Genomic DNA, 27,321 nt, shown 5'->3' with positions numbered 1-27,321 from the left:
TGAGTAATCTCCTGCAAAATAAGATACTCGGGAGAGATATCTCGTTCTGCTTCACCATCGGCCAACTCGTTTAGCCTCAAATCGCCTGTTGGTAAATTTGGTAAAAAACAAGGGATTAAATCACCCGAATTTTGGCGAGTTCCAGCGAGATTAATCTCCTTGAAAATCGGGACAATCTCGAATCTTAGTAAATTTACCCCCTAGCCTCAATACACCACACAGTGCGGCTTACCTGGCATGAGTGAGCCGCCAGGTACCGCGCTACTCTGCCAGCGCTGGGCATCTTTGACGAAAAGTCGTCTTAGGCCCGTATTCAGTTTGGAGCGAAAAGCTGAGATCGGCGATGATGTCATTTCGCCAGGCGGAAAGTCAATGCAATGTAATAAGCGAAAAAGTTTCGCCTATAAATAGCAGGCGGAAAAAAGTGCAGAATTGGGGTTTTGGGGTACAACGTTGCGGGAACCCCCGTGCAGCCTTAAGACAGTGTTCCCCCAAAGGTAAACTGCGTAAAAATAAACTTAACCACACCCCACAAAGAAATGGCTTTCATTTCGGGGACAAAGTTAAAAACTAGCTAATAGACTCCAGGGGGGTCCCTACGTATTTTTTGGATTGCAGGTGCTTGCGGAAGGTGGATTTTTCAAGATTTTTTTAAACCCCACTTTAGGAACTTTTAAATATGCTACCCCCCATTTTCAAGTACCCCAAATTTACTGGGACTAGTTATTTTCAACAAAAAAAAACTGCTAAATGCTATTCTTCACCACTTCTGCAAAAACACTATATAGCAACCATTGAGACCATTTAAAGTGGCCAAATACCTTCAACAGGGCTATTCCGGGGTACCATAGTGAACCCCCATGTCACTGCATCTTTTGGAGGGTGTCAGACTGATTTCCCCAAATCTGATAGGACTTTTCGCCTGTTTCAGCTTTGACGAGTGCCGTTTTCGCCTACTTTAAAATTGAATACGGGGATAAGCGGGACGCGCGCGATACTTTTTCGCCGGCAAAACGCGATGTAGGCGAAAAGTCCGGCAGGCAAAAAAGTATCGCGGGTGCGAAACCTATTGAATACGGACCTAAGTCGCAATGCGATGAGACTAGGCTGCACCAGCAGACTGGTTCTTCGGATACAGAAACCTTCTGCTGATAAGTGACGGCAATTGTTGTGCGTTAGACTTCGGTCGCCAGCAGATTTCTATTTGTTGCAGTTAAACAGCGTGTGCCGTGTCTGCTCGCAGTCCCATCTTCCGGGTTCCCCTTACAACTCACAGTGGCAGCAGAATGAACTAGATTACGTCTGTTTAGAGGAGTGGTGTAGACCTTATCTTCTACCAAGAGTTCTACTGTAGTAGGTTGTTAGGCTCTCAACAGGAGTGCACTCTAATGTTCTGCGTTAGTGCTGGAAATTAGTGAGTCCGGCTAGCGGTTATTATAATAAAAGCTTCCTACAGTACTTACTGGCCCATTTGACAGGATGTAGCATTAAACAGAAGCGAGAGACAGAAGCAGACCAAGATATTTTAAGATTTAAATATAACATCAAAAGGTCATTCAAGAGCATGTAAAGCAACTGTTTGACAGAAATATTACAGTCATATATCAAAGGCTGTGCATTATGGAGATGAATAATACGCCTGAAATAAAGTTAATACAGCGCAATATTACAACTAAATAGACCCATTTTTCACCTTCTTCAACTAAGGTTATGAATAACGGGCATCCCGACTTGATGTAGCTTGATGGATTTATTCAGAGCCGGGGGCTAGTGATGTCACAGCAGCTCAGATGACTGCAGTCGCAGCTTTAGAGACATTTATCAGATAACAGATGCGGTGACATGTCGATTAACACTGGAAAACATCTTAGAATTTATGTTTTGGGGCTTTTCAGATGGGTTTCAACGCACTACCTTTTTCTATTTCCTTGTCTTGAATTATAAAATATATCTTGAATGGAGATCTAAAATGCTCACTAATAACTTATATTCAGCAGATCGGTATCCGGATAGAAGATCGACCGTAAATAGGTCGACACCAGATGGTTGACAAGGACAATAGGTCGACAGGGTTAAAAGATCAACAGGTTCAAATGGACAACACAGTTGTTTGATTGTTTTTCAACTTTTTTAAGGTTAGGGTTAGGCATTTGGGGGAGGCTTAGGGTTAGGCTGTCGGAGGGGACGGTTAGGCACTAGGAGGAGGGTTAGGCTGCTGAAGGGACGGTTAGGTGTATGCACCAGCGGGAGGGTTAGGGTTAGGCTGCTGTGGGGGAGGGTTAGGTGTATGCACCAGGGGGAGGGTTAGGGTTAGGCTGCTGAAGGGACGGTTAGGTGTATGCACCAGCGGGAGGGTTAGGGTTAGGCTGCTGTGGGGGAGGGTTAGGTGTATGCACCAGGGGGAGGGTTAGGGTTAGGCTGCTGTGGGGGAGGGTTAGGTGTATTCACCAGGGGGAGGGTTAGGGTTAGGCTGCTGTGGGGGAGGGTTAGGTGTATGCACCAGGGGGAGGGTTAGGGTTAGGCTGCTGGAGGGGAGGGTTAGGTGTATGCACCAGGGGGAGGGTTAGGCTGCTGTGGGGGAGGGTTAGGTGTATGCACCAGGGGGAGGGTTAGGGTTAGGCTGCTGTGGGGGAGGGTTAGGTGTATGCACCAGGGGGAGGGTTAGGGTTAGGCTGCTGTGGGGGAGGGTTAGGTGTATGCACCAGGGGGAGGGTTAGGGTTAGGCTGCTGGAGGGGAGGGTTAGGTGTATGCACCAGGGGGAGGGTTAGGGTTAGGCTGCTGTGGGGGAGGGTTAGGTGTATGCACCAGGGGGAGGGTTAGGGTTAGGCTGCTGTGGGGGAGGGTTAGGTGTATGCACCAGGGGGAGGGTTAGGGTTAGGCTGCTGGAGGGGAGGGTTAGGCTGCTGGAGGGGACGGTTAGGGTTAGACACTAGGAGGGTTAGGCTGCTGGAGTGGACTGTTAGGTGTATGCACCAGGGGGACGGTTAGGTGTATGTACCAAGGTAAGGGTTAGTGTTAGGCTGATGGAGGGCACGTTAGGTGTATGCACCAGGGGGAGGGTTAGGGTTAGGCTGCTGGAGGGGACGGTTAGGTGTATTTACCAGGTGGAGGGTTAGGCTTATGTGGGGGATGGTTAGGTGTATGCAGCAGGGGTGGGTTAGGCTGCTGGAGTGGATGATTAGGTGTATGTACCAGGAGTATGGTTAGGGTTAGGCTGTTGGAGGGGAAGGTTAGGTGTATGCACCAGGTGGAGGGTTAGGCTTATGTGGGGGATGGTTAGGTGTATGCAGCAGGGGTGGGTTAGGCTGCTGGAGTGGACGATTAGGTGTATGCAGCAGGGGTGGGTTAGGCTGCTGGAGTGGACGATTAGGTATATGCAGCAGGGGGAGGGTTATGCTGCTGGAGGGGAGGGTTAGGGTTAGGCTGCTGGAGGGGACGGTTAGGTGTATGCACCAGGTGGAGGGTTAGGGTTAGGCTGCTGGGGGGGAGGGTTAGGCACTACGGGGATAGTTAGGATAAAATTAGGGATAAATAAAAATAAAAAAATGTCAATTATTTGTGTGTTGACCATTTAAACCTGGTGACCTTTTGTCCCTGTCGACCTATTGCATGTCTATCATTTGGTGTGGACCTTTATATCGTCAATCTATTATACCACACCCCAGCAGTATGTGTTACAAAAGATTCAGCATTATTTTTTTTTATTTTGTTTTAATGCAGCAAAATTAAAAAACTAAATACTTAACATACTGTAAATGCATTTTGTTGCCATTGCTTTATAACTCACAGCGAAGGTGTTATCTTTTATTTGCCTTTATCAGAACATAATTGCAGTGGGGGAAGCTATACCCTGCAGCCTGCTAATGGCACTTTCCCCAGCACCGTAGCAGCAGTGTCATTCATTCAGATTGTCATTTTCTCTTCTTCCCTGCTCTGAAAATACTGCAGCATGTTGCGATCCCAGCACTCTCCCAGGTCTCCGCTTCCTCCTCCCCCCCCCCCCCCCTCCCCATGTACATTTCAGTATATACATCCAATGTGCGAGGACCATCGTGTACGCTGTAAACATCCGATTCACAGGCAACAAGAGATTTTCTGGCACATCAATCCTCGCGATTGCTTTGTCATGCCTGAAGAGACGAGCGAGCAAGTGATTGATAAGCAGGGCGAGGGAACAAGCCTGGAACCGCGTATTTCGCAGATTGGCGCAGATGAAAGCACAGTGCTTGTAAAATAACTGATTGTGGTGCCGGGCGCTTTGTAGGATGACTTCAGTGCAGCAGCAGACAAGACAAGCACAGGGTTTCTCTCCCTTCTCATTCCATGCCCAGCAACGGTGCACTGTGACGTAGATTGTTTTTGTTACGTATTGTGTTCTCTTCGCACATACTTTACGGTCACAGGGTTAGATAAATGTGTATACTTTACTAGGGTCTTAGGCAGCAATGCACCAAGGATACACTGTTCTCCCCAGGGTCATATCCGGGTTTATCGGTATACAGGTTTTGAGCAGAAACCATGAACGATGCTGGCAGTAAATGACAGGGCAGATATACAGTGCAGAGCCTCAGAGAACCTGGTTTTTGGTCCCTAAAGGAGATTCATAACCCACGGGAATAATTCAGGAGCTCAAACAATAACCGCTGCTTGACACACATCACAGGAGTGTAAATGTCAGTCCCCTTAGGACCTCCATATGTTCTTATAGAAGGAATCTGGTAATAACTACAGGAGATGTACAAATTATTAGGGGCAGATGTACTAAGCTCTGGAAAGTGATAAATTGGAGAGTGATAAACTACCAACCAATCAGCTCCTAACTGTCATTTTTCAAACACAGCCTGTAACATGACCGTTAGGAGCTGAGTGGTTGGTAGTTTATCGCTTTCCAATTTAACACTTTCCAGAGCTTAGTACATCTGCCGCATTGACTTAAAGGTGGTGATTCAATTGTTTTAGCCACAGCTGTTTCTTTTGGGTGCCCAACGGAGCAATTCAGTTGTTGCTCCGTTCGGGTGGCGCGATAAGTCAGCTGTTTGGGCGTCCAAAGCAGGACTTTAGACGGGGTTAGCTGCTGTATGTGGCTAAACCCTGTGCTTTTGGGCGTGCACATGTGGCACTGGCATCTGAACGGAGCAACAAGTGAATTGATCCGTCGGGCACCCCCAAACAAGGAATTTAAAACAAAGTCACACTTTTTCTATATTGACACTCCGTTTACAACTATTAATACTTTAGGGGGAATTTAATTAGCCCGGGGTACTTTACCGCTGGGCTAGTTGATTCCCCGGGCTAATTCAATTAGCCCCGAAGACTCGGAACTTATAGGGGGTGTGGCCTAATCATGGGAGGTGTGACCACGCCCCCCCTTAGGGAAAAAAAACAAAACAAAATGGCTGCGCTGAAGTGGGGGTGCTCTGTGAACCCCTCAGTCAGGGTTAGACCAAGGGGTGCCACGACCAGTGTGATCGCACCCCGCAGAGGAGACTGCTGCTGCTGCCCAGCGGCAGCAGTTTCCCTCGTCCCACTGCAGCCCAGCACACAGCAGCGTGTACTGGACTGTTGACAGGAAGTCGGCACCATCTTGGATATTTTTTTCACCTGACCGGAGGCTGGTGAAGAAAAACTAATATCTGGCGGAGTGTCACCCGATGGCACTATGTGGCTAATGGAATCTGGGCCTGAGTCAGAGCCGGACGCTCTGAACGAGCGCCCGCTCTGAATCAGGGCATTTTTTTTTTTCTATTATTGTTGCGGCCTCCTGGCTATACAGCTATAGCGAGCGGCCAGGAAGATGGTCGCGATGGTCCAGACCATCTCGACCATCGGGCTTGCGACGAGGCGTTCACATGGGAACGCCTCCGTTTGGGCAGCCACTCCCCCGGCCCGCCCACCAAAGGGGGCGTGCTGTCAACATCGACAGCACGCCCCCTTTGGTATGAGACTCGGAGCAACGGTTTGGCCGTCACTATCCGGGCCTCGCGCATACGCACGACGGAGCTGGCTCCATCGTGTGCATGCGCACTGGGCCACCATCGACCCGCTTGCGAGCGCATAGCGCTCGCAAGCGGGTCTGAATCAGGCCCTCTGTCTCTAAATGATTGTCTGGGGCAAAATTTCAAAAGCACTTTTCTTGTTACCCAAATGTAAGACTTATAACTAATTTGTTAGGATATACATACAGATGTGTCCTCTTACACCTAGCCTGAATACGCCACGTAGCGCAACCTGCCTGGCGTGAGTGAGCCACCTGGTCCTGTGCCACTCTGCTAGCGTGGTCACACCAAATATCGATTCGCAGTATAAAACTCAACCAAAGCTCTTATACACCATCATCGCGCCAAAGACTAGGAAAAAAAATCCCGCTGGCAGCGATAACGGTGCCATAAAACTAGATCAGCAAGAATGGTGCCAATTTACATTTGGCCGTCACAATGTGTCTGTGCAGCCAGATGATTTATATATTTACATATATATCTGTGAATGCAGTAAATATATTTTTCATATACAAATAAAGTTGGGACATTTTAAAGCAGACAGAGTCTGTAAATGATAGAGATAGAAGTTGCTCGCGAAAATGTCTGCATTTCCGGGCAGCCGCGGTAGTCTGATTTGCTACCTTACGCGAGATTCCGTTCAATTAACGCAGGGATCCATGCATCTGCAAGTGGAAAACCGTCATTAGTATTGGCGCTGGCGTCAGCCGCATGCCAGGTGCGAAAGGACCATCAGAAACTGCTTCCCCTTCCCTGTGCACATGGCTCAGGACCGCATAGAGCTTTAGATACACGTCCACGACAGTCCTTAAAGTCAGGGCAGTTGCATACGATTGTACTGTCACCCCCTATTTCCCGCTCAATTTCAACAGAAAGACGGATCGGGACTCTGAATAGGACGGACATCGCCATTTGTGCAGAGATCCATCCGATTCACAATCAGCCCCAATGTCTCACTGATTCCTCATATTCCTTCTTAAATCTAATTAGCCGCCTACAAAAATAACCCTAGGGGCTTACACCTACGTTCCTCTCACACCCTTAGCCAAATACCGGTGGGAGGAGGGAATGAGAATGAGGGCCAATTATGAGGCACAATCATGAATTGCAGCTTGTGATTGGTCCTTCCTCACCCCATCCTACGTGACACTTAATGCAGGTTGTCAGAATGATGTTACCTGTTATGTATTACATATCTGTAGATGCGATAGAAAGTCTAGTCTGCTTATAGAGGGTGAATGGTGTCATTAGACTTACTGGAGATGCTGTACGCCTTTGTCATGTCGGTTTGGCTTGTCCATCATGTTTGCTATGAGTTTGGTATAAAACATCTACAGTAAAAAGATAGACAATGTTTAGATAGACACTAAATGGTAGACAGTAAATAGCTAGACCGGGACGAAAGGTCGACACGTACAAAAGGTCGACTTAGGTGAAGATAGACGGGGTCAAAAGGTCGACACAAAAATGGTCCACACATGGTTTGTTTTGTTTGTTTTCTGACCCTAATCTTCACCCTAGCCCTCCCTTCTGGTGCCTAATCCTAACCGTCAGGGTAAGTGCCTAACCCTAACTAAAAGTCGACCATTTTTGTGTAACCATTTCAGTGTTGACCTTTTGACCCTGTCAACCTTTTGTAACCGTCTATCTTCATCCATGGCGACCGTTTGTGTGTCGACCTTTTGTACCTGTCGACCTTTTGTCCCTGTACTTATTGACTGTCTACCATTTGATGTCTATCTAGACATAGGCCCGTATTCAATTTGGAGTGAAAAGTCCATGGCCGGACTTTTCGCCGTTATAGGAATTTGCTGTCGAAAACTTATCGCGCGCGTCCCCGCTTATCCCTGTATTCAATTCCAAATCAGCGAAAACGAAATTGGTGAAAAGTCCTGTCATTTTTGGGGAAATCAGCCTGACACCCCCCAAAAGATGCTCTGACATGGGGGTTTACTGTGGGTACCCCCGAATAGCCCTGCTAAAGGTATGTGGGGTCTTTAAACGGTCTCAATAGGTGCTGTTTTGCATTTTTAAGAAGGTGGTGAATAATAGCATTTAGAATGTTTTTTTGGCAAAATAAGTAGTTCCATCAAATTTGGGGTACATGAAAATGGGTGCTAGCATATTTTAAAGTTGCTAATATGAAGTTTGTCCCCCAATTTTTATTTTTTTTCCGCCCCCAAAACGAAAGTATTTTTTTGGGGTCTCTTAAGATACTTTAAAAAAAATTCTGCACCCCAAAACCCCAATTCTGCACTTTTTCACGCCACCTAGTCATAAGTGATACTTTTTCGCCAGGTCTGATGCATTGACTTTTCGCACCGGCGAAAAGTCGGACAAATTGAATACGGGGAAAAGTGGAATCGGAGAAAATGACGTCATCAGCGAAGAAGTTTTGCAGAGAACGGCTTTTCGCTGCCTAATTGAATACGGCCCATAGTCTATCTTTTTACTGTAGATCTATTGACTGGAACCCGATTGCCATGTGGTCAGAACTAACTGACTACCAAATCTGGCTGTGTATGGTCACATTCCTAGCATACGTGAATAAGGAATAACCAGCGTTATACTCCTACAAACCGCTTCTCGTCTGCTAACTTCAAACTAGGGGTGAGCGGATTCGGTTCTACTCGGTTCCGTTCGGATTTAAAAACCGAATCTTATTGGCTATCCAATACTCGTGACAGCTGATAGCCAATAAGATTCGGTTTTTAAATCCGAACGGAACCGAGTAGAACCGAATCCGCTCACCCCTACTTCAAACTAACATTTTCTTATTTTCAGGGTCTTCAAATGAGGGTCCTGAGGACAGTGATCATGAAGAGGACTTTGACTGGCAAATAGACCAGACCCCTTTTGAAGAACTTCCCACCAGTGCCCTCACGTCACAGTGCAGTTATGGTTTTGGGAATTTAAGTGTCGGGGTCTTCGGGCGCCTGCAGGTATGGGATATCTACAATGACAATGTATAGTAGTAGCCTGTAAGAAATCAGCAGCTATTCGGAGATCTCTGCTATGTAAGGGCTTTGTCCTGGTGATCATAGAGGGTATTTAGCCATGGCTGAACTTGCAGAGGACGAAGTGTACAGAAGTTATTTAATTCATGAGACAGAATCTATGCTGCTTGGGTCTGTCCCATGCATAATGAGACAGTGCAGAAGAGATGCTGAGCATTACTGATAAATACTCATGTTTGCTACTACTGAGTCTGCCTCTAACTCTCCAGCATGTGAGGTTCTCATTGCCTGAGAAATGCCAGGCATTGCCAATGGGGTGTTTACAGTGGTATTTAGTCGACATCCCGGCGCACAGAGTGCCAGTGCTCACAATCCCGACAGTAAGTATTAGGGTTACTAGGCACTAGGACAGGAATGGGGAACCTCAGGCCCAGGGGCCGTATAAGGCCCTCGGAATCACTTGGTCTGGTCCTCTGAGCTTTTTTCTGCTAGCCTCCTCTGGCTAGCAGGGGGCCTAGAATGGCACCCTGCAGCCAGAATCTATACAGCAGTGCCACCTGGAGCGTCCTTGGGATGCTTCAGACGGTCACACCGCTGCCCGTACAGGTCCCCGGAGCATTCTCAGGATGCTCCGTGTATTGCTGTAATCACCGGCGATTGTGGCCCCGCCCCCGTGTGATGTCACGCGGAGAGGGCGTTGCCTGCACCGGCCCACGAATAATCTTATATATATCAAAATGGCCCTCGGCAGAAAAAAGGTTCCCCACTCCTGCACTAGGAGGAGGGTTAGGCTGCAGGAGGGGAGTGGAGTATTAGGGTTAGGTTCTAGGAGGAGGGTTAGGCTGCAGGAGGGGAGGGGAGTATTAGGGTTAGGCTCTAGGAGGAGGGTTAGTCTGCATGAGGAGAGGGTTAGTGTAAGAGTTAGGCACTAGGAGGAGGGTTAGGCTGCAGAAGGGGAGGGGAGTGATAGGTTTAGGCACTAGGAGGAGGATTAGGCTGCAGGAGGGGAGGGGTGATAGGTTTAGGCACTAGGAGGAGGGTTAGGCTGCAGGAGGGGAGGGGGGAGTGATAGGTTTAGGCACTAGGAGGAGGATTAGGCTGCAGGAGGGGAGGGGAGTGATTGGTTTAGGCGCTAGGAGGAGGGTTAGGCTGCAGGAGGGGAGGGGGGAGTGAAGGTTTAGGCACTAGGAGGAGGGTTAGGCTGCAGGAGGGGAGGGGAGTGATAGGTTTAGGCACTAGGAGGAGCGTTAGGCTGCGGGAGGGAAGGGTTAGGTCTAGGCTCCAGGAGGGGAGGGTTAGGGTTGGACTGCTGGAGGGTTAGTGTTGGGCACTAGGAGGAGGGTTAGGCTGCGGGAGGGGAGGGTTAGGCTGCGGGAGGGTTATGCTGCGGGAAGGGAGGGTTAGGCTGCGGTAGGGTTAGGCTGCGGGAGGGGAGGGTTAGGCTGCGGTAGGGTTAGGCCAGTGTTGGCTAACCTTGACACTCCAGCTGTTATGGAACTACATAACCCAGCATGCACTGCTACAGTTTAGCTATTAGGGCATGCTAAAACTGTGGCAGGGCATGCTGGGATATATAGTTCCACAACAGCTGGAGTGTCAAGGTTAGCCAACACTGCGTTAGGCACTAGGAGGAGGGTTAGGCTGCGGGAGGGGAGGGTTAGAGTTGGGCTGCGGGAGGGTTAGGGTTAAGATGCAGGAGGGTTAGGCTGCGGTAGGGTTAGGCACTAGGAGGAGGGCTAGGCTGCGGGAGCGGATGGTTAGTGTTAGGTTGCAGGAGAGGAGGGTTAGGGTCAGGCTGCGGGAGGGAAGGGTTAGTGTTAGGCTGCGGAAAGGAAGGGTTAGGGTCAGGCTGCGGGAGGGGAGGGTTAGGGTCAGGCTGCGGGAGAGGAGGGTTAGGGTTAGGCTGTGGGAGGGGAGGGTTAGGCTGCGGTAGGGTTAGGCACTAGAAGGAGGGTTAGGGTTAGGCTGCGGGAGGGGAGGGTTAGAGTTAGACTGCGGGAGGGTTAGGGTTAAGATTTACAGGAGGGTTAGGCTGCGGTAGGGTTAGACACTAGGAGGAGGGCTAGGCTGCTGGAGGGGATGGTTAGTGTTAGGTTGCAGGAGAGGAGGGTTAGGGTCAGGCTGCGGGAGGGTTAGGGTCAGGCTGCGGGAGGGGAGGGTTAGGGTCAGGCTGCAGTAGGGGAGGGTTAGGGTCAGGCTGCGGGAGGGGAGGGTTAGGGTCAGGCTGCGGGAGGGGAGGGTTGGTCAGGCTGCGGGAGAGGAGGGTTAGGCTGTGAGAGGGGAGGGTTAGGATCAGGCTGCAGGAGAGGAGGGTTAGTGTTAGGCTGCGGGAGGGTTAGGGTCAGGCTGCGTGAGGGGAGGGTTAGTGTTAGGCTGTGGGAAGGTTAGGGTCAGGCTGCAGGAGAGAAGGGTTAGGGTCAGGCTGCGGGAGGGGAGGGTTAGTGTTAGGTTGTAGGAGAGGAAGGCTAGGGTCAGGCTGCGGGAGGGGAGGGTTAGTGTTGGGTTGCAGGAGAGGAAGGTTAGGGTCAGGCTGCAGAAGAGACGGGTTAGGGTCAGGCTGCGGGAGGGGAGGGTTCTGATATTTTATTGTTTAAAATCTTTTCACAGTTTGAGGCTGATTTGTGAGGGAACAATGCAAAAAAAAAGAAAAAAAAAAAAAAAAAGCACATTTGTCCTTTGTCAAAACCATGCTGTACTGCAGGTGGGGCAGATATAAAATGTGCAGAAAGACTTAAGCTGCATGCACACACAACGATTTTTTTAATGATTATCGTTTAACGATAATTGATGGCAAAAATCGTTCACTTTCTGAGTCAAACGATGAACGATTATCGTTCATGCGCGTTCACGTTTGTAGTTTGTCGTTTGTAGTTTGTCGTTCAGTCAGACTTGTCAACAACGATTTTCATTAAGGGAATATGCAAAAATCGTTTGTAGTTCATAAAAATCGTTCATGACATTTAGTAAATGAACAACTTTAGTAAACGATTTTAGTAAATTTTTTCAAGGGAAAATCGTTCATTAAAAAAATCGTTGTGTGTGTATGCAGCTTTAGAGTTGGGAGGGGGTGTGTCCTAGCTGAACTCTAAATGACAGTAAAAATAAAGCTGTGCAGCATTTTTGGGCTACATGCAAAAGCAGCCAGTATTTTACCCTACATGAAAAAAAAGGTGGAGTTATACCCTTTACATTGCAAAATGGTTTGTTCAGGTGCAAAATTACTCCTGTTTTTTATTCGCTCCCAACTCTAAATCAGCCCTAAACTGTGTAAACATGATACTATTACAATACTTGCGCCTTTGTGCCCAGACATTGTCTTATGCACCTATATAGGCTTTTTTTATGCCCAGCCGTGATTGTGATTACAGCACCTCCTGTAGCCCCGATGTGTCCTGGCATAGAGAGAAACAGGGCAACAGATTTAAGGCCTGATTCAGAGATGTACGCTAACCCGATGGCGTTTGGGAGGCGGTGCTGATTGTGAACTTGAGCACTGTAATGAGAATACTCCTACTTTATGTGCCTTGTCATAGGTGATTAATGCAAAGATCCAAATTACTTCCAATATTTCATTGTTCCCTGGCAGCGTTCCCGTTTTCCGGGAGGGACGATGCCAGGGTCTTGCCGGCCAGGCTGCGGGAAGCTTTAGCCTTCTGAAGGTGTCACACACTTCCATCTCTGATTCAGGATCTTAGTAAAATTAATTTTGAAATTCGACATGAAGCCAAATCTCTGAAATTGGTGCAAGATGGAATTGTCCTTGGGCCCTTATGTTGTATATTAAAAAGAACATGCACAGTTTAACAAACCAAGCAGTTCAGCGACAGGGGCTGCCACTTTTGTGACTAAAGTGCTTGGTTTGTTTGGGCACCCACAAAACAAGCTACCAATGGGCTTAACTATGCCCGTTAGCACACACCATTGCAGAACTCCATAATGCCTCTAAGGAGCTTGGTGCTAAAAAGGACAGAATTCTGGCTCTGTGATTACAACACTATAGTTATACTTCTTACAGTAAATTTAAGACAATCTGAGTTCAGTTTGGACTATAGTGCACTCTGGTTTTATCGTTATCGTTCAAATCATTCATTTTTTTTCCCTACCAACTCACCATCGACCAGCGATGCGCGGCCTCCTATGGACGATAGCGATATCGTCCATCGGCCGTGCATGCAGGTCAACTTGCTCGACATCGAGCAGGTTACTATTTCGCTATAGTCGACGGTGAGTTGGTGGTGTGCTGGATGATCGATATTGATCATCCTGCACACCAGGGAGGGTGCAGGACGATCAGCTGGCGATATCGTATCGCTGGCTGATTGCTTCGTGTGTACGCACCATTAAGCTTACTTTCTGTGACTTGCTGTGCCAGATATGGGCGCATAAAGCGTTAGTACCCCGTTGCTGCCCTCACTGAATGTCTGTGCATATTGGGTAGAAACACGCTGTAAGGGAGGAGGTGATGGAGAGAGGGGTCATCGCGCCTGGGGAGGCTTGGGCGAAATTCAATTAAGGACAATTCTGCTTTGTAGCGACCATTTATTAGATCAAAGCTCTGCTGTTCTTGTCTATTTCCTGTTAGTCAATTTACTATGATTTGTAATGAACACTGATTGTCTCTATATCAGCAGCATGGCTTTCGTGCTCGTTTTGCATGTATCTTTGCTTCACAGCCGAGCTTCACTTGCAAAAGTAATAAAACCACTTAGGAGTACAAGTAAATCACTTTAGAATACAGAAGATTTTGTCTCTGTCGGGAGGTTTGTATACTCCAGTCAAAAGACATTCAATATGTCTGCATTCAATAACCTAATAATAAGGAATAAGACTTCAGCTCCAAAGAATTGTACATGAAGAGACTTTCTCTGCACGGTGAGCCTGGTAAGATTGTAATACTATGCCCCTAGTGGTCAAATTGCAGAATACATGTTGGTCTCTACCAAAGCAACCTGGGAGTACTCACGCCTTGTAGAGCTGTTTATACAAGAAGTAATGTTTTACTATAATGCCATTGTTACTCGGCTGCTCACCCCCAGACATTACTTAATGTGAGCACAGTGGTTATCATTGCTGCATTTCAGTGCTGGGGTCATGGCTTTGATATTATTATTGTTTATTTATAAGGCTTCACAAATCTGGGATTATATCAGAGCTGTATATAAGTCGGTCGCAATTACACTTGCACTGCGTGCATGCATATGGGTCCCGATATTCATCCTTATGCAGCATGGCATACATCTCTGCGACCACAGCGCACCCATCCATCCACTTGATGACGGATTTCTATGCGTGCAGGATTCTGTATAACCGGTAATTGCATCTACACAACCTCGACACACCCTCACTCAAATTAGCCTGCGTGTGAGCGCACAGCCACCGGTGGAGATGCGTACCACCCGCGGAACTGTTGTGGGTTCAACTCTGAATCCTATTACCGAATTGTGCCAAATAGCCCCGTGTACAGCACCACGGGCTTTGCGACTTAAGCTTCATACACACGGGACGATCTGTACCACCAACGACATGAAAGATATCTCTCAGTGGGTCATCCTGCCACTGGCAAAGTTGGCTATATCGTCCAGATTGGCCCGCATGTACGGACGATCATAGATATCGTTATCGTTCATGCGGGAACGCGCATCGTTGGTCGTTCACTGTATAAAAAATGACAGATATGAACGATATATCGTTGAACGATATAGTTATCGTTCATATCGTAACGATATATCGTTCCGTGTGTATGCACCATTAAGTTGCCCATCCACTAGCAGACTATAGAAACGACAGCACGATTACGACATTGTAATGGTGCTGTAGTTTCTATGTCTGTGATAAAGCCTACACTGAACGAGCAGTCGTTCAGTGTAGGCTCATCAATCATCTGGCAACATGCTGAACCCATTGTCTTCAGGTCGACCAGCATGTTTGCCCGATGATAGATGTCGGAAACGACCAGCGGGCGCGCGCATAGCTGGTCGTTTCCGACTTTAAAATGCCCGATTTGCGGACGATTTGCAAGCGATTACACGATAACGACATTGTTATCATGCAATCGCCTGTCAAAATCGTCTAGTGGATGGGCAGCAATAGCCGCACTAAAACATTAATCCCAAGTAACTAGTACACTATAAGCGAACGAAAACTCAAAACTGATGAAAAAGTAGCACAATGGAGGAAAAAGTATCAAAATTGAGAAAAATTGCGTCACATGGGAATTGCACTCGGTGCCTGGAGACATGGTGCACAAAGTATAGGTGGTGAGGACACATCTGTATGTGTAACACTGTTCAGTGGGGATGCAGTGATATTGCCGGCGAATGGGATGTCGGCCATCGATATATACCGTCGTCGGAATACCGTCTCCCCCGGCATAATGCCGGCGCCTATATCCCAAATGAGAGGATACCGGCATCGTCATCCCGAACCGCCGGAATCCCGAATGTCCACGGCCGGGTAAGTATTCCCATGTCCCCGGGGAAGGGGGAGGTTAGGTTTAGGCATCTCCTAGGGGGGGGAATTGGGGTTAGGCACCCCCTGGAAGTGTTAGGCGTGGAGGGGGGAGGTTAGGGTTAGGCACCTCCCCCCCGGGAGACTTCGGTTTAGGTTGCCGGAAGGGGGGCGTTAGGGTTAGGTAAGTACCACCGGGTGGACGTTAGGGTTAGATACCCCCCACACCCCCGGCTTAGTTAGGGTCAGGCACCACTAAGGGAGGGTTAGGGGGGAGCATGGGGAGGGTCAGGGTACTTACCTTCCCTCGTCGGGATCTCCTCCTGACGGGCTTCCTCGGTCAGGATTTCAATACCGGTATTTTTCTATACCATTTCGTTCAGTGGGAGTTCCAACGTAGAGAGCCAACAGGCAAAGTACTGGACATTGAAAAAGCATAATACATAAGACATAATAGGAGGGGGGGGAGGGGTTTATGTGGGGAATATTGCCGCGTAGTATGGGTTTGGGCCTGACTCAGACCCGGACGGTAAGCACGAGCGCACGCTAAGGCCGATAGTCGCCCGTCTACATATGTGTCGCAGTGCGCGTGCTCGAGCCAGTCACTGAGATCAGGAATTTTGCGCTCATAGTACACAGACTGAGCGCTATTTTGAGTGACTGACAGTGCCGTTTGTGTGTGGTGTCAGGAGATGGTCTATGAAAACGGGGGTGTGGATGTGTGAACGTAGGCGTGTCTGTGTGTTCTAACGGCATTTCATGGGCGTCATTGTACACGTCACCTGGTTGTATTTCAGCCTGCAGTCATCGCAGTGCTTGAGGCGGGGTAGGGTCTACTTGGTATGCAATCGGGAAGCCAACTGCCTAAATACCGGCAGCCGGCTTCCCGACTGTCATATCCCGGCAAGGGTGAAATGCCGTGCGTCTAGATGTAGACGCCCGGCATTTCCCCGACGCCGGGAGACCGGCGCCCGGCATCCCGATCGTAGTGATGCCGGGCGCCGCGAGCGGACAGCCGCGGGGGGGAGGGTTAGGTTTAGGTCTCCCTGGGGGACAGGGTCAGGCACCCCCCCGGGAGGGTTAGGGTCAGGCTAGGGGGAGGGAGGGTTAGGGTTAGGGGCCCCGGGGGGGGGTTTAGGGTTAGGCACCCCCCCGGGGGACTTAGGTTTAGGGGAAGGGGGTGGTTAGGGTTAGGCACTTAGAGGGGGGATTAGGGTTAGGCACTTGGGGGGCAGGTTAGGGTTAGGCACCCCTAAGGAGGGTTAGGGAGGTTAGGTTAGAGAATAGTTACCTATCCACGATCGGGATTTCCAGCGCTGTCGGGCTTCCGCTGCCGGGATCTCTGCTGATGTCGGGCTGCCGCTGCCGGGAATCGAACCGCCGCCCATGCGGCCGGCGGTATTTCATACCAATTCCGGTCTACTTCAATGGCTACGAGAAGCTCCGATGGCTCTCGATGTTACTGATATTACATACACTTCCTGGAGATGACGTGTGTTGCTAAGGAAAAGCTGGCGTCTTTAGACCGGCGTGCGTTCGCACTGCCATCGCTCTCTAAGACATAGAGGGCGTCCTTAAGCCTGGCTGTGCGATCGCGGAGTTTGCATACCCGGCCCCTGATGGCTGCGAAAGTGCGCTGCTTTGCGTTTGGGTCTGAATCAGGCCCTCTGAGATAACGCTGATGTTACTTAGTGTGAGAGTCATGTTATTAATCACTATTGCCTAAACTAAATTACCCCTATTTATAAATGTCCGGGCCCACTGTGTATAGACAACTGGAGACATAAGCTTAGGGGCCAGTTCTGTGGGTGCCTCACACCCCCAAAATTTGTGCTGCTGCAGCAAATCTGCCTATGCATGGGGTTTTGCAGTCATATGGAGGGGGAGGGGCACTAGCACAAGCATCCCACCCCCCCTAATTGGTTTAAAATCTTGGCTCGATACGACAGGTTCTCCTAATAGTTACCCGATGTTTATATCTATGCAGTCTACATAAAATATGAAATTTGCATAATACTTTATGAATTATTCTTTTGTGTTCTATACCTTTTATCAAATTTTGACTGGGAAACGTTTACAAATGAATGGTTACACAAGAGATTGCGGTTTAAAGGGCTTTGTTTGTCTGTCGCTTATGTTTTTATATTATTTTTCCCTGGCCTATGGGATCTGTTTGTCTATATTATCTTCCAGCCTTTGTTTTTCCACCTGTATAACACAGTGCACTCTGCTCTTTCAGGAGGAACTGAATGATGTTATTGACTTAAGAGATCCAGACGTCACCCCGGCCTCTGAACGCACACACAGGCGTCTGGCAGCCGAAAAGGCCAAGTTTGACCCCGATCATTACCTGTAAGTGCCTTTTAATGTCTGCGAGACAGCATATTCCCCAGTAGGATTGACATCACTCTGCGGCTGGCTCTGGATTTGTTCCTTAAAGATCTGGTGTTTGACTTTTGTTTTGTTTTTTCCTTTAACTATTTTGTTGTTTGTATATACTTTAAGTTTTTCCTCCTGTAGGCTGTGGAATAATACATTATTGTTGAGTGTTATGGTTGCGGATGCAGTAATGTTTATAAACCAAGTCCTTGTCTTGCAATGTTCTGTACTGTAAGTCACTGTTTTGCTCATTTGTAAGGCGCTGTGGAACCCTTGTGGCGCTATAAAAATAAAGGAAGATAATAATACTAATCATTCATTACCAAAACATATCTTGTAAAATGTAAAGGGGCTGCTCACAGGGCACTGTCATTGACTGCGTTATATTCACGATGAGCGGTTCGGTTTTTACTTGGTTAAGTTTGGATCTGAAACCAAATCATATTGGCTATCTGGCTGTCACGTGTTTCGGATAGCCAATAGGATAAATCCGAACTTGTGCTAATTTGGCGAAAAGTTCCGGGTAGAACCGAACCGCTCATCTCTAAATTATGTGTGCCCATTTGCAATCCTTTTACGTGGGTGTGGTATAATTTGTTTACATGAGATGTCAACATTAACTATGCTTATATTCATTATGTCGACACTAATGAATTGTTGACATTATTATTATTATTATTATTATCCTTTATTTATATGGTGCCACAAGTGTTCCGCAGCGCCTTACATAGTACATAGAACTAATAAGTGAACAAGAAACAAGTAACTTACAGTAGATTACAGTGCAGGACAAGGACACGACTTATATACATTGCTGAGATAGTGATTAAAGCACTCACAATAAGCAGCCGGGAGTTGGCAGTCACGTGTTAGGTGCCCTTATGGGGAGTAAGGAGTAGAAGAAAATGTAAAGAGAAGCACAGGAGAGAAGAGGTCCCTGCTCGTGAGAGCTTACATTCTAAAGGGGAGGGGCAGACAGACAGGCGTGACACAGAAGGGGAAGATAATGATTAGAATGTTGACAAAAGTCCCTGGTGGTCTAGTGATGACGTCCTGATGACTTCCGGTGGGTCTTCTATTGGTAAGAATAGCCAATCCTAACTATCCCTAACCTCCTCTCCTGTAACCTAACCCTTCCCTGCCACTGCCGGTCCATGCAGAATGTCGGCATATCACATATTGACATTCTGCAAATGTTGACATTTCAATCATGTCGACGGCATGACTGCATCCCCTTTTACACATATTTCTTCATTCTTGTGACTGTTAGTGCTTCTCGGCCATGTATTTATATCATCAAGCAGAATTGTTTTTTGCATGGGTCCCCAAACTCGATCCTCAAGCCACCCTCACAGTCCAGGTTTTAGGGATATCCATAGTTGAGCACAGATGTTAACTCAAAATGACTGAGGTACTCATTAAGTCATCTGTGCTCAGACCTGGATATCCTTAGAACCTGGACACTAGGTTGTCTTGAGGACTGAGTTTGGGAAGCATGGGTTAATTGTCATTGCTCCATAGTTAGGATACCTTTTTTTTTTTTGTACTCTGCATAGTAGTGTAAAGAAAACAGCCGCCGTGTAAGTAAACTACCAGCTTATTATAAAGACAAGGCTGAAAAACACAAAAGCAATTTTAGAAAGTATTTCAAGACATTTGACAGTGTATGTAGGCTACAAAGAATGGCCGCCTGCTCAGCGGAGGTTAGGAAAGTGGTGGGCGAGGGGGTGAAATGTTATTATAAAGCATACTTCTGGCACATAATACTAAGCCTGCTTACCTCGTCAAGGTGAAGGCAATTAAGCAAGTGTATGTGCGATGCGATTGTGTGTAATGATGCGAGATGTGATGGTGTGTAATGATGTGTGTGTTAATAGATGGTTTGGAAAGCTATCTTTATCTTTGCGCATTAATTGGTATAATGTTCTAGCTCCTGGCCCCTGCTTCTTTTATTGCCTCGTGGAGCTTGCTGTGTTCACTGAACCAGGCCTGGCCGCCTATAGAATGACCTACCTGCTGCCAAGTTTAATATGCTGGGCCGAACCCGGTGCCCTTTTTACCCTGATCCATCCAACTCCACAGGGTCCCGCTCCTCGGAATTAGCTGGTAGCTCTGATCCTCTCATGCACTGAACTCTTTAATAGGTAATTACAGTCCAGTGTAGAACAATCAGACAATGCTGAAGAGCGCGGTGGTTTTTTCATTCACTCAGACTATCCAGAGCGGGCTTGTGTGGCGGTATATGTTTGTATCTTTGAGTGCTGACCGGATTGAAGATGGCATACCTCCACTCTCCCGATTAGCGGACCCCAAAAGCGACAGAGCTTACTTGAAAGTTTCTGGTGTTTTGATCAAAAGTGGGTGTTACTGGGCGGATCGGGGTGGGGGTTATTTTGTCCCGATTTCACTTGTTTAATAAGTATTTTAAGGTATGTAAGTGGCCTCAATTAATTACAGTAAAAGAAATGGAAGTGGGCTGAAAAATGCACACAAATACAATTTTATAAACCCGTTCCGTATATCAGTTATCTCAGGGAATAATGAAGACATGTATATGTACACAGACAGCCTTTCTATATATTTTTGACATCTGCTACAAGCTGTGCATTTGGAGGATCACAATTGTTGTTCTGGTCTGTATAGATACAATCTTCGTGTGTAAAAAAAATAAAAGTAAATTCTGCTCCCCCCCCCCCCCCGGTCTGCACCACTCCCCTGTCATAGTGCAGTACAAACTTTCTTGGGGGGATCACGCAGGGAGGGAGCGGAGAAGGGACCACCGAGATCTACTGGAAGCTGTTAGCTGTGTGCGATGTATCCTAAGATAGAACATGAAAACAGGCCGTACCTTCATTTATACCTTCTGCTCAGAACATTAAGGATAAAACGTCCTTTGATTTGTGCTGAGCAAATATTTACAACCAGTGCCGCAGAGTACATCATATAATTACCGCACAATAAATAAGATCAAGAGACCGGCACAGATGTTTATAGCTGGTGGGCTTTTTAAGACAAAAATTTAGGAAGACATTAGAGTGTGCGCGTGAGGGTCCTTACACAGTCTGCCAGTCACTTCCCCCTCCCAAATAACCCAACACAATTAAACACCCATCACTAGTACCCATCAATAGCAGATCCAATTGTAGCAAAGAAAGACACAAACTCCTACATAGTACTAAAGCTATAAATCAACACAAGTCTTTTTGGAAGTAGAAAGTTTGTCACTGGAAAATAGAAACGGATTTGATAAAAAAAAAAAAAAAAAAAATGTAATCACATAAAAGGTTAATAAGATAAGGACGATAAACGTAATATGGGTGTGATACAAAAGGTCGACATGTCAAAAGGTTAACCATAAAGAAGGTCGACAGGTTCAAAATTGACACATAAATGGTCGACTTTTTCTTAATCTTCACCCTAACCCTAAACCTAACTCTTCCCTTGTTGCCTAAACCTAACCGTCCAGTAAGTGCTTAAACCTAACTATCCCTTCAGCAGCCTACCCCTAACCCTCCTGCCTAACCCTAAAGAACAAATAAGAAAATAAAAAAATGTGTCGATCTTTTCGGTGTCGACCATTTCAGGTTGACCTTTTGAACCTGTCATGTCGACCTTCTTCCATGTTGACCTTCTGGTGTCGACCAAATCATTGTCAACCTTTTGTTGCCACCCAGGTAAAATACATTGATCTGCATTAACCAGGCATTCCGCTGACTTTACAGTGATCATTTCTTCTTTCCACCCGCATCGACTCTGTACGTCATCTTATTACATCTTCCTACGCCTGTCCTCTCTATCCTCATCTATCACCTGTCAGCCTCATGCACCCAAATAACCCTCACCATTATATATTGCCTTCATTCACCACTGTCATCCATGCGTACACACACACCCCTTATACCGGCTAACAATAGGTCACACCCTGATGCTGCCACAATACCCTCCATTCCGCCCATAATGCGCCTATTTGTTTTTAAGGCCACGTCTCTTTCTTAGTTGCTGATAATTGTGACTCTCCTGTGAGCAGCTGCAGTACTGGCAGGTGGACCTCTTATCCCTCCTTCCTTCTCCTGCTCCGGCCACCCCTCCTTTAACACTTTCAGCCATACTCCCTTTCCCGTACTCCCCCAATCCCTCCTCCCCAAACCCTCGCCCTCATTTTTACTTCTTTGACCTCTCCGCAGTTCTTTGGTCTGATCATTCCCGTTTATGTATCCACCTATCCTCATCTCGCTCCTGTGACACTTTATTTCATCCCTGTGTACTGTGCCCTTCGCCCTTATTCTATCATCCTCTCCTCTTAGTGTCCCTTTTTTTTCCGCCCGTACCATTAAGTGTTTATTTCATGTGTTCTTGCTGCGTTAATCTTCCGCCTTGCCTCCTGTCTTCCTCGTACCATCATCTCTGTCTCTCCCCCCCCCCCCCCTTCCTTTCTCGGTGTCGCTATGGCTACAGTACTCTGCATTTCTGTCGTATAAACCATGTACGCAGCCTTCCGCTAATCTCTGCATACATCCCAAAGCCTCGGAGGGAGCGCTGTCCATCTATCACTTACTGGGCTCCGGCCCAGCTCCGACATTCTACACTAGGCTGCCTGGCTCACTATAATCTAGTTGATGAACACCAGAGGAATTCTCCACAGTTGCCGCTGACATCATTCATTCATCCACCAGCTGGAGCTGACTGGCTCCTCTCCTACGCTGCGTGTGCTTTGGGTTTTTTTTTTTCTCGTATCACAATGATGTCTGTCTATGTCGCTGTAAAGTTACTGCAATACATACATCACCTACATTCAGTCTGATTACTCAGACCTTTACCTCTTCTGTGCGTATCTGTTATGTGTATAGCTGCTTACTAACACTCTTATTAAATGATTGTAAACATAAAGTCGTATCGCATTCAGTTTTTATTTTATGGTCATTTTAGCCTCATTCTATGTTTTCTTAAACTGGCTCATGACGGCTCATACAGGGGGAGATGTCTCAAAGCTTGGAGAGAGATAATGGACCTCCTTCAGACCCGCTCGCAAGCGGGTCGATGTTTAGGTCCTGTGCACGCCCCGGAGCGAGAGAGAAATTCTCTCGCTCCGGAGCTCACTACATTTTGTAGATGTGGCGGGGGGGGGTGGTTTCACAAACGGTGGAACGCTTGGCGTTTTGTGGGTGGCCGCACTGAAATCAGCAGTGATGTCAGTGGGGAGCTTCCTGCTCGATCAGAGCAGGAAGCTCCCTGGGGCTTGCGGTTGCCGAGACCCAACCTTAGGGTCTCGTTGCAAGCCCCAGTGGTCGAGATTGTCTTGACCATCGCGACCATCAACCTGGTCGGTCGCTAAAGCTGTGGGTGGTAACCCACAGCTTAGCTAGCGACCAGGAGGCCGCACTTCAAAACCCAAGCGGCCGCCCACATTCAGAGCGAACGCTCACATTTTGCTAGCGCCTCTGAATGAGGGCCAAAGCCCCAACCAGTTCGCTCCTAACTGTCACTTTACAGGCTGTGTTGAAAAATGTCAGGAGCTGATCGGTTGGTACTTTATCTCTCTTCACTTTGTGTCTCTCCAAGCTTTAATACATCCCCCCCATAATGTGTATCATTTATCTGAGTGCTGTAGGACTCTTACGCACGTTTGACTGTTGTAAGCCATTCAGCGTTTCTGATCAGAAAACAGGGACTTATTTGGCATATATTACACACCCAAACTATGGGCCTATGTGTAAATAGGCGCCTCTTGCGATCCGCTGCTGCGTCCTAGGAAACTATAAATATTGCAGTGCTTTCCTAATTGAACCCTGCGTTTTGGATCTGCACGCATATAGCGTGTCAGCTTGTTGTGTGCTTGTGTGGGAGGCTGGCAGTCCGGACTGTGTATAGAACGTTCCGCTACTGCTAACTATTCCTGACGGGCCGAATGTTTCTTTGTCTCTCCCCCCCTTCCCCCCCCAGCGCTGATCTCTTTGAAGACGATGCCATTCAGCACTTGTTAAAGTTTAAGCCCTGGTGGACGGAAGTTCAGCATGGAATAAGCAGCGTATCGCTGGAGAATCAGGAGAAGAGGGGTAAGACCATCTGTGCCTTATGGAAGAAGAAATGTATTCAGAACATTCCGTTATCTGTGTGTACGCGCTGCAAGGAGAAGTGATCTCACGGAACAGCTGCTTAATGATAAGAAACCTCAGGAGAGTATAGTTAGACGCGTTGTTGAAAAGCAGAAACCTTTACATCATATCATTACTTCATAATGATGTTACAAGTAACAGGGAGAAGCACGATCCTATCAGTAGAACATTATGAAACCCCCCAAGGTGACTCACAGGACGCGAGGGGTGTTCATGTATGAACTTGTGACATTGGCTTATGTATAGACTCCAGTACGATGATATCTAGTTAAACACTGCTGAAACAAGATCAGGGGACATTTATGGTGACACGGAGAATTGCGCTAACAATGGCACTTGGTTTTACTTTCTAAGCGGTATTTTGTCATGGCACTGTTATGGGTTACAGAGACTTTTTTTTTTTTTTTTTTGTCCATTTTTATAAGTATCCCCGTCATATTTTATAATTTACCATGTTTGTTAAAAACAATTTAGTGGATTTGAAGGTAACGACTAGCATTAAAGCCACCTGTAGAAACGGATAGAACAGGAAAAAAAAAACGGCTTTGCAGAGTGTATTATATCAATAAAACAATAAATCGCAGATATGTATTACACTGAAACCACCAAAGAAACATTAAAAAAGAAACACAAAAAGAGCTGTGCGATTGTTTCAAGATTAAAAAGGGAACCAGTGCGAGAGATCTGGAAGCGTTCGCTCGCTGCGCATAGACTGCCCAGCAGAGTGAGTGACGGGAGAAGACGTTTGTGGGTGGTGACAGGGGCTGGCCATTCACAATGGGGGAGTGGAGGTGTGAACGCAGGCGTGACTGAGCGTCTCAACACCGTTTCATAGGCGTGCATAATTTACAGGCAGCGTCATTGTACACGTCACTTGGTTGTATTTCACACTGAAGTGATCGCAGTGCTTGCGGCAGGGTATAGTCAACCTCAAGCGCTGCGATCGCATCTGATGGTCCTCGATGTACCGGTGGTTTCATACACTTCCTGGGCTTCTAATAACAGTCTGGTGGGCATCTGCATACTCACAGTGATCGCACGCCAAGACATAGTGGGAGTGTTTATGCCTTGCCGTGCAATCGCCTTCCTTGCTGGGTGTGTACCGGATTTGCATACGCTGGGTGCGAGCGAACGCATCTAGCGAGCGGGTCTGAATGAGCTCCTGAGTGTTCACCTGCTGCCTAATTATACCCCACCCATTGACAGGTGCCGTTGTAACGAAATAATCAAGGTTATTCACTTCACCTGGTTTTAATGTAATGGCTGAGCAGTGTATATTATAATTGTAAGGTATATTGATTCCCAAAAAATGTAATACACACTAAAACGTAGCTCAAAAAAATAAAAAATAAGTCAACAATACATATTTGGTGCAGTTCATAGAGGAAATCCTTGTGAGTGCACACCCTTATGCTGAGTACACACTTAACCATGTGTACCCAGCGATGTGTCGTGCGGCGGGTCCTGGTAGGGTGCTGGCATCGGCAAGTGCGTACATACTTGCCGAAGCAGAGAGCCCCCCCACTGACTGTTTCGCCTGACGGGCGATGTCGCTAACGACGCGCGGGAGGGCGCATCGGCAGTGACATAGCGGGTACACACTGCCCAATGTGGACAATATGGATCGGACGACATATTGACTAGTGTGTACCTGGCTTTAGAGTAGGTGACTGCAGCCTGTTAGTAAGCTGATTGGTGGTCAGTGGAGAGAATGTGTGTAAAAGGACAAGTACTGATAGAGTAGTATTTAACATCTCATTGAGCAATAAGTGCTAAGTTCTTGCATACGGTACCATACAGTAGTTATATTTTTGTAAGGCTGATGTGTTTGTAATGAGACAACGGTTCAATATCTCCTTCAGTCCCAAAACTTTTCTGTTGCTGCAACCGTCAAAAGCTCCAGTATATAGTTAGGAGAGAAAAGATTATGTAGTAGCATAATACTGTATACATTAGATTAATTCATTCCGATATCCTGTATATATTAGGCTGCGTACCAGAGTTATAAGAAAATACTACTTACCTGTGCGTCTTTCAGTCCTTCCTAAGTCACCTTTACAAAGTTTTTAATTTATATTACTTTACAAACTATGGTGCAAGTCTCTTCAGCAGGATTATACCTGCACCCAGAAGCAAATGTTCTATAATTACAGAAGGCTTGGAGAATCCAGCAGACATATAAAAAAAAAATAGTTGAACCAAATGTGCCAGTTTCTCCAGTTGTCAGTCCAAATCAAAGGGAATATGGGCCTCATTCAGAGGCGGTCGGAGGATGCAAGCGGTCGCTCAGAAACTGGGCGGCCGCTTGCATCCTGACCGCCCGCCTCTGTTTCGGTCGTTAGGCTGTGGGTTTACACCCACAGCTCTAACGACCGCTCCGGTGATGGTCGGCTTACGACGAAACCCTAGGGTAGGGTCTCACTTGTCGTAAGCCCCGGAGAGCTTCTGGCTCTGTCAGAGCCGGAAGCTCTCCGGTGACATCACTAGTGATGTCAGTGGGGCCTCCCCCAAACGGTAGGCGTTCCCATGGGAATGCCACTGTTTGGGCTGCCACCCCCCCGGCCCGCCTTCCAAACGGGGCGAGCTGTCAATCAACATCGACAGCTCGACCCCTTTGGAAAGAGACCCGCTACGACCGGCGCTGTCGGTCGTAGCGGGTCTCACGCATGTGCACGAGGGAGCCGGCTCCCTCGTGCGCATGCGCACTGGCCAAACATTGAGGCGGCGGCCTATGTCCTTAGGAGTCAAGTCAGGTACACACTAGAGCAGGCATATCAAACTTAAAATACCAACCCGGCCGAATATTCAAGGTCTAAGAGTGTGGGCTTCAACAAAAACGAACTCTTATATGCAATTTTGAAAGGTTAATTATTAATAAAAACCAATGCAATCCCCCCCTGTATTAGAGCCCCTTATGCAATGCCTTTTGAAGTTGTGCCCATTATGCAATTCCCCTTATGCAGAGCCCCAGTAGTGCCCCTTATGCAGTGCCCTAGTGATGTCCCTACTAGTGTCCTTTATGTTGTGCCCCCAGTAATGCCCCTAGTAGTGCCTCTTATGCAGTGCCCGCAGTAATTCCCCTAGTAATGCCCCCAGTAATGCCCCTAGTAGTGCACCTTATGTTGTGCCCCCAGTAATGCCCCTAGTAGTGCACCTTATGTTGTGCCCCCAGTAATGCCCCTAGTAGTGCCTCTTATGCAGTGCCCGCAGTAATTCCCCTAGTAGTGCCCCCAGTAATGCCCCTAGTAGTGCCCCTTATGCTGTGCCCCCTCCCAGTATAGAAAAGACTCCACTCACCTGTGCAGTACTTACCTTTCTTCACGATGGCCGCTGGGCATCGCTCCAGTCCACGCCGTCATCACTCCCACCGTCTCGCGTAGACGACATTGCCTGTCAAACCTGCATGCAGGTCCGACTGGCGATATCGT

The 27,321-nt window shown here is 47.5% G+C and overlaps 1 protein-coding gene across 4 annotated transcripts in view; it reads left to right on the top strand.

The window, feature by feature from the left end:
• Window positions 1–27,321, top strand: part of SHQ1 (SHQ1, H/ACA ribonucleoprotein assembly factor) — a 186,502-nt gene that overhangs the window by 83,099 nt on the left and 76,082 nt on the right. For all 4 annotated transcript variants that reach the window (XM_088459759.1, XM_088459758.1, XM_088459760.1 and 1 more), the window contains 3 exons: window positions 8,782–8,939; window positions 17,641–17,753; window positions 23,721–23,833. In XM_088459759.1, the coding sequence (XP_088315885.1) occupies window positions 8,782–8,939; window positions 17,641–17,753; window positions 23,721–23,833 (384 nt within the window). The remainder of the gene's footprint in view (window positions 1–8,781; window positions 8,940–17,640; window positions 17,754–23,720; window positions 23,834–27,321) is intronic.

This window comes from Taudactylus pleione, unplaced genomic scaffold, assembly GCF_031769625.1.
Source record: "Taudactylus pleione unplaced genomic scaffold, aTauple2 ptg000934l, whole genome shotgun sequence".
In the NCBI taxonomy this organism is placed as follows: domain Eukaryota; kingdom Metazoa; phylum Chordata; class Amphibia; order Anura; family Myobatrachidae; genus Taudactylus; species Taudactylus pleione.
The sequence above is the reverse complement of the archived record's forward strand: the minus strand, read 5'-3'. Positions and strand labels throughout refer to the sequence as shown.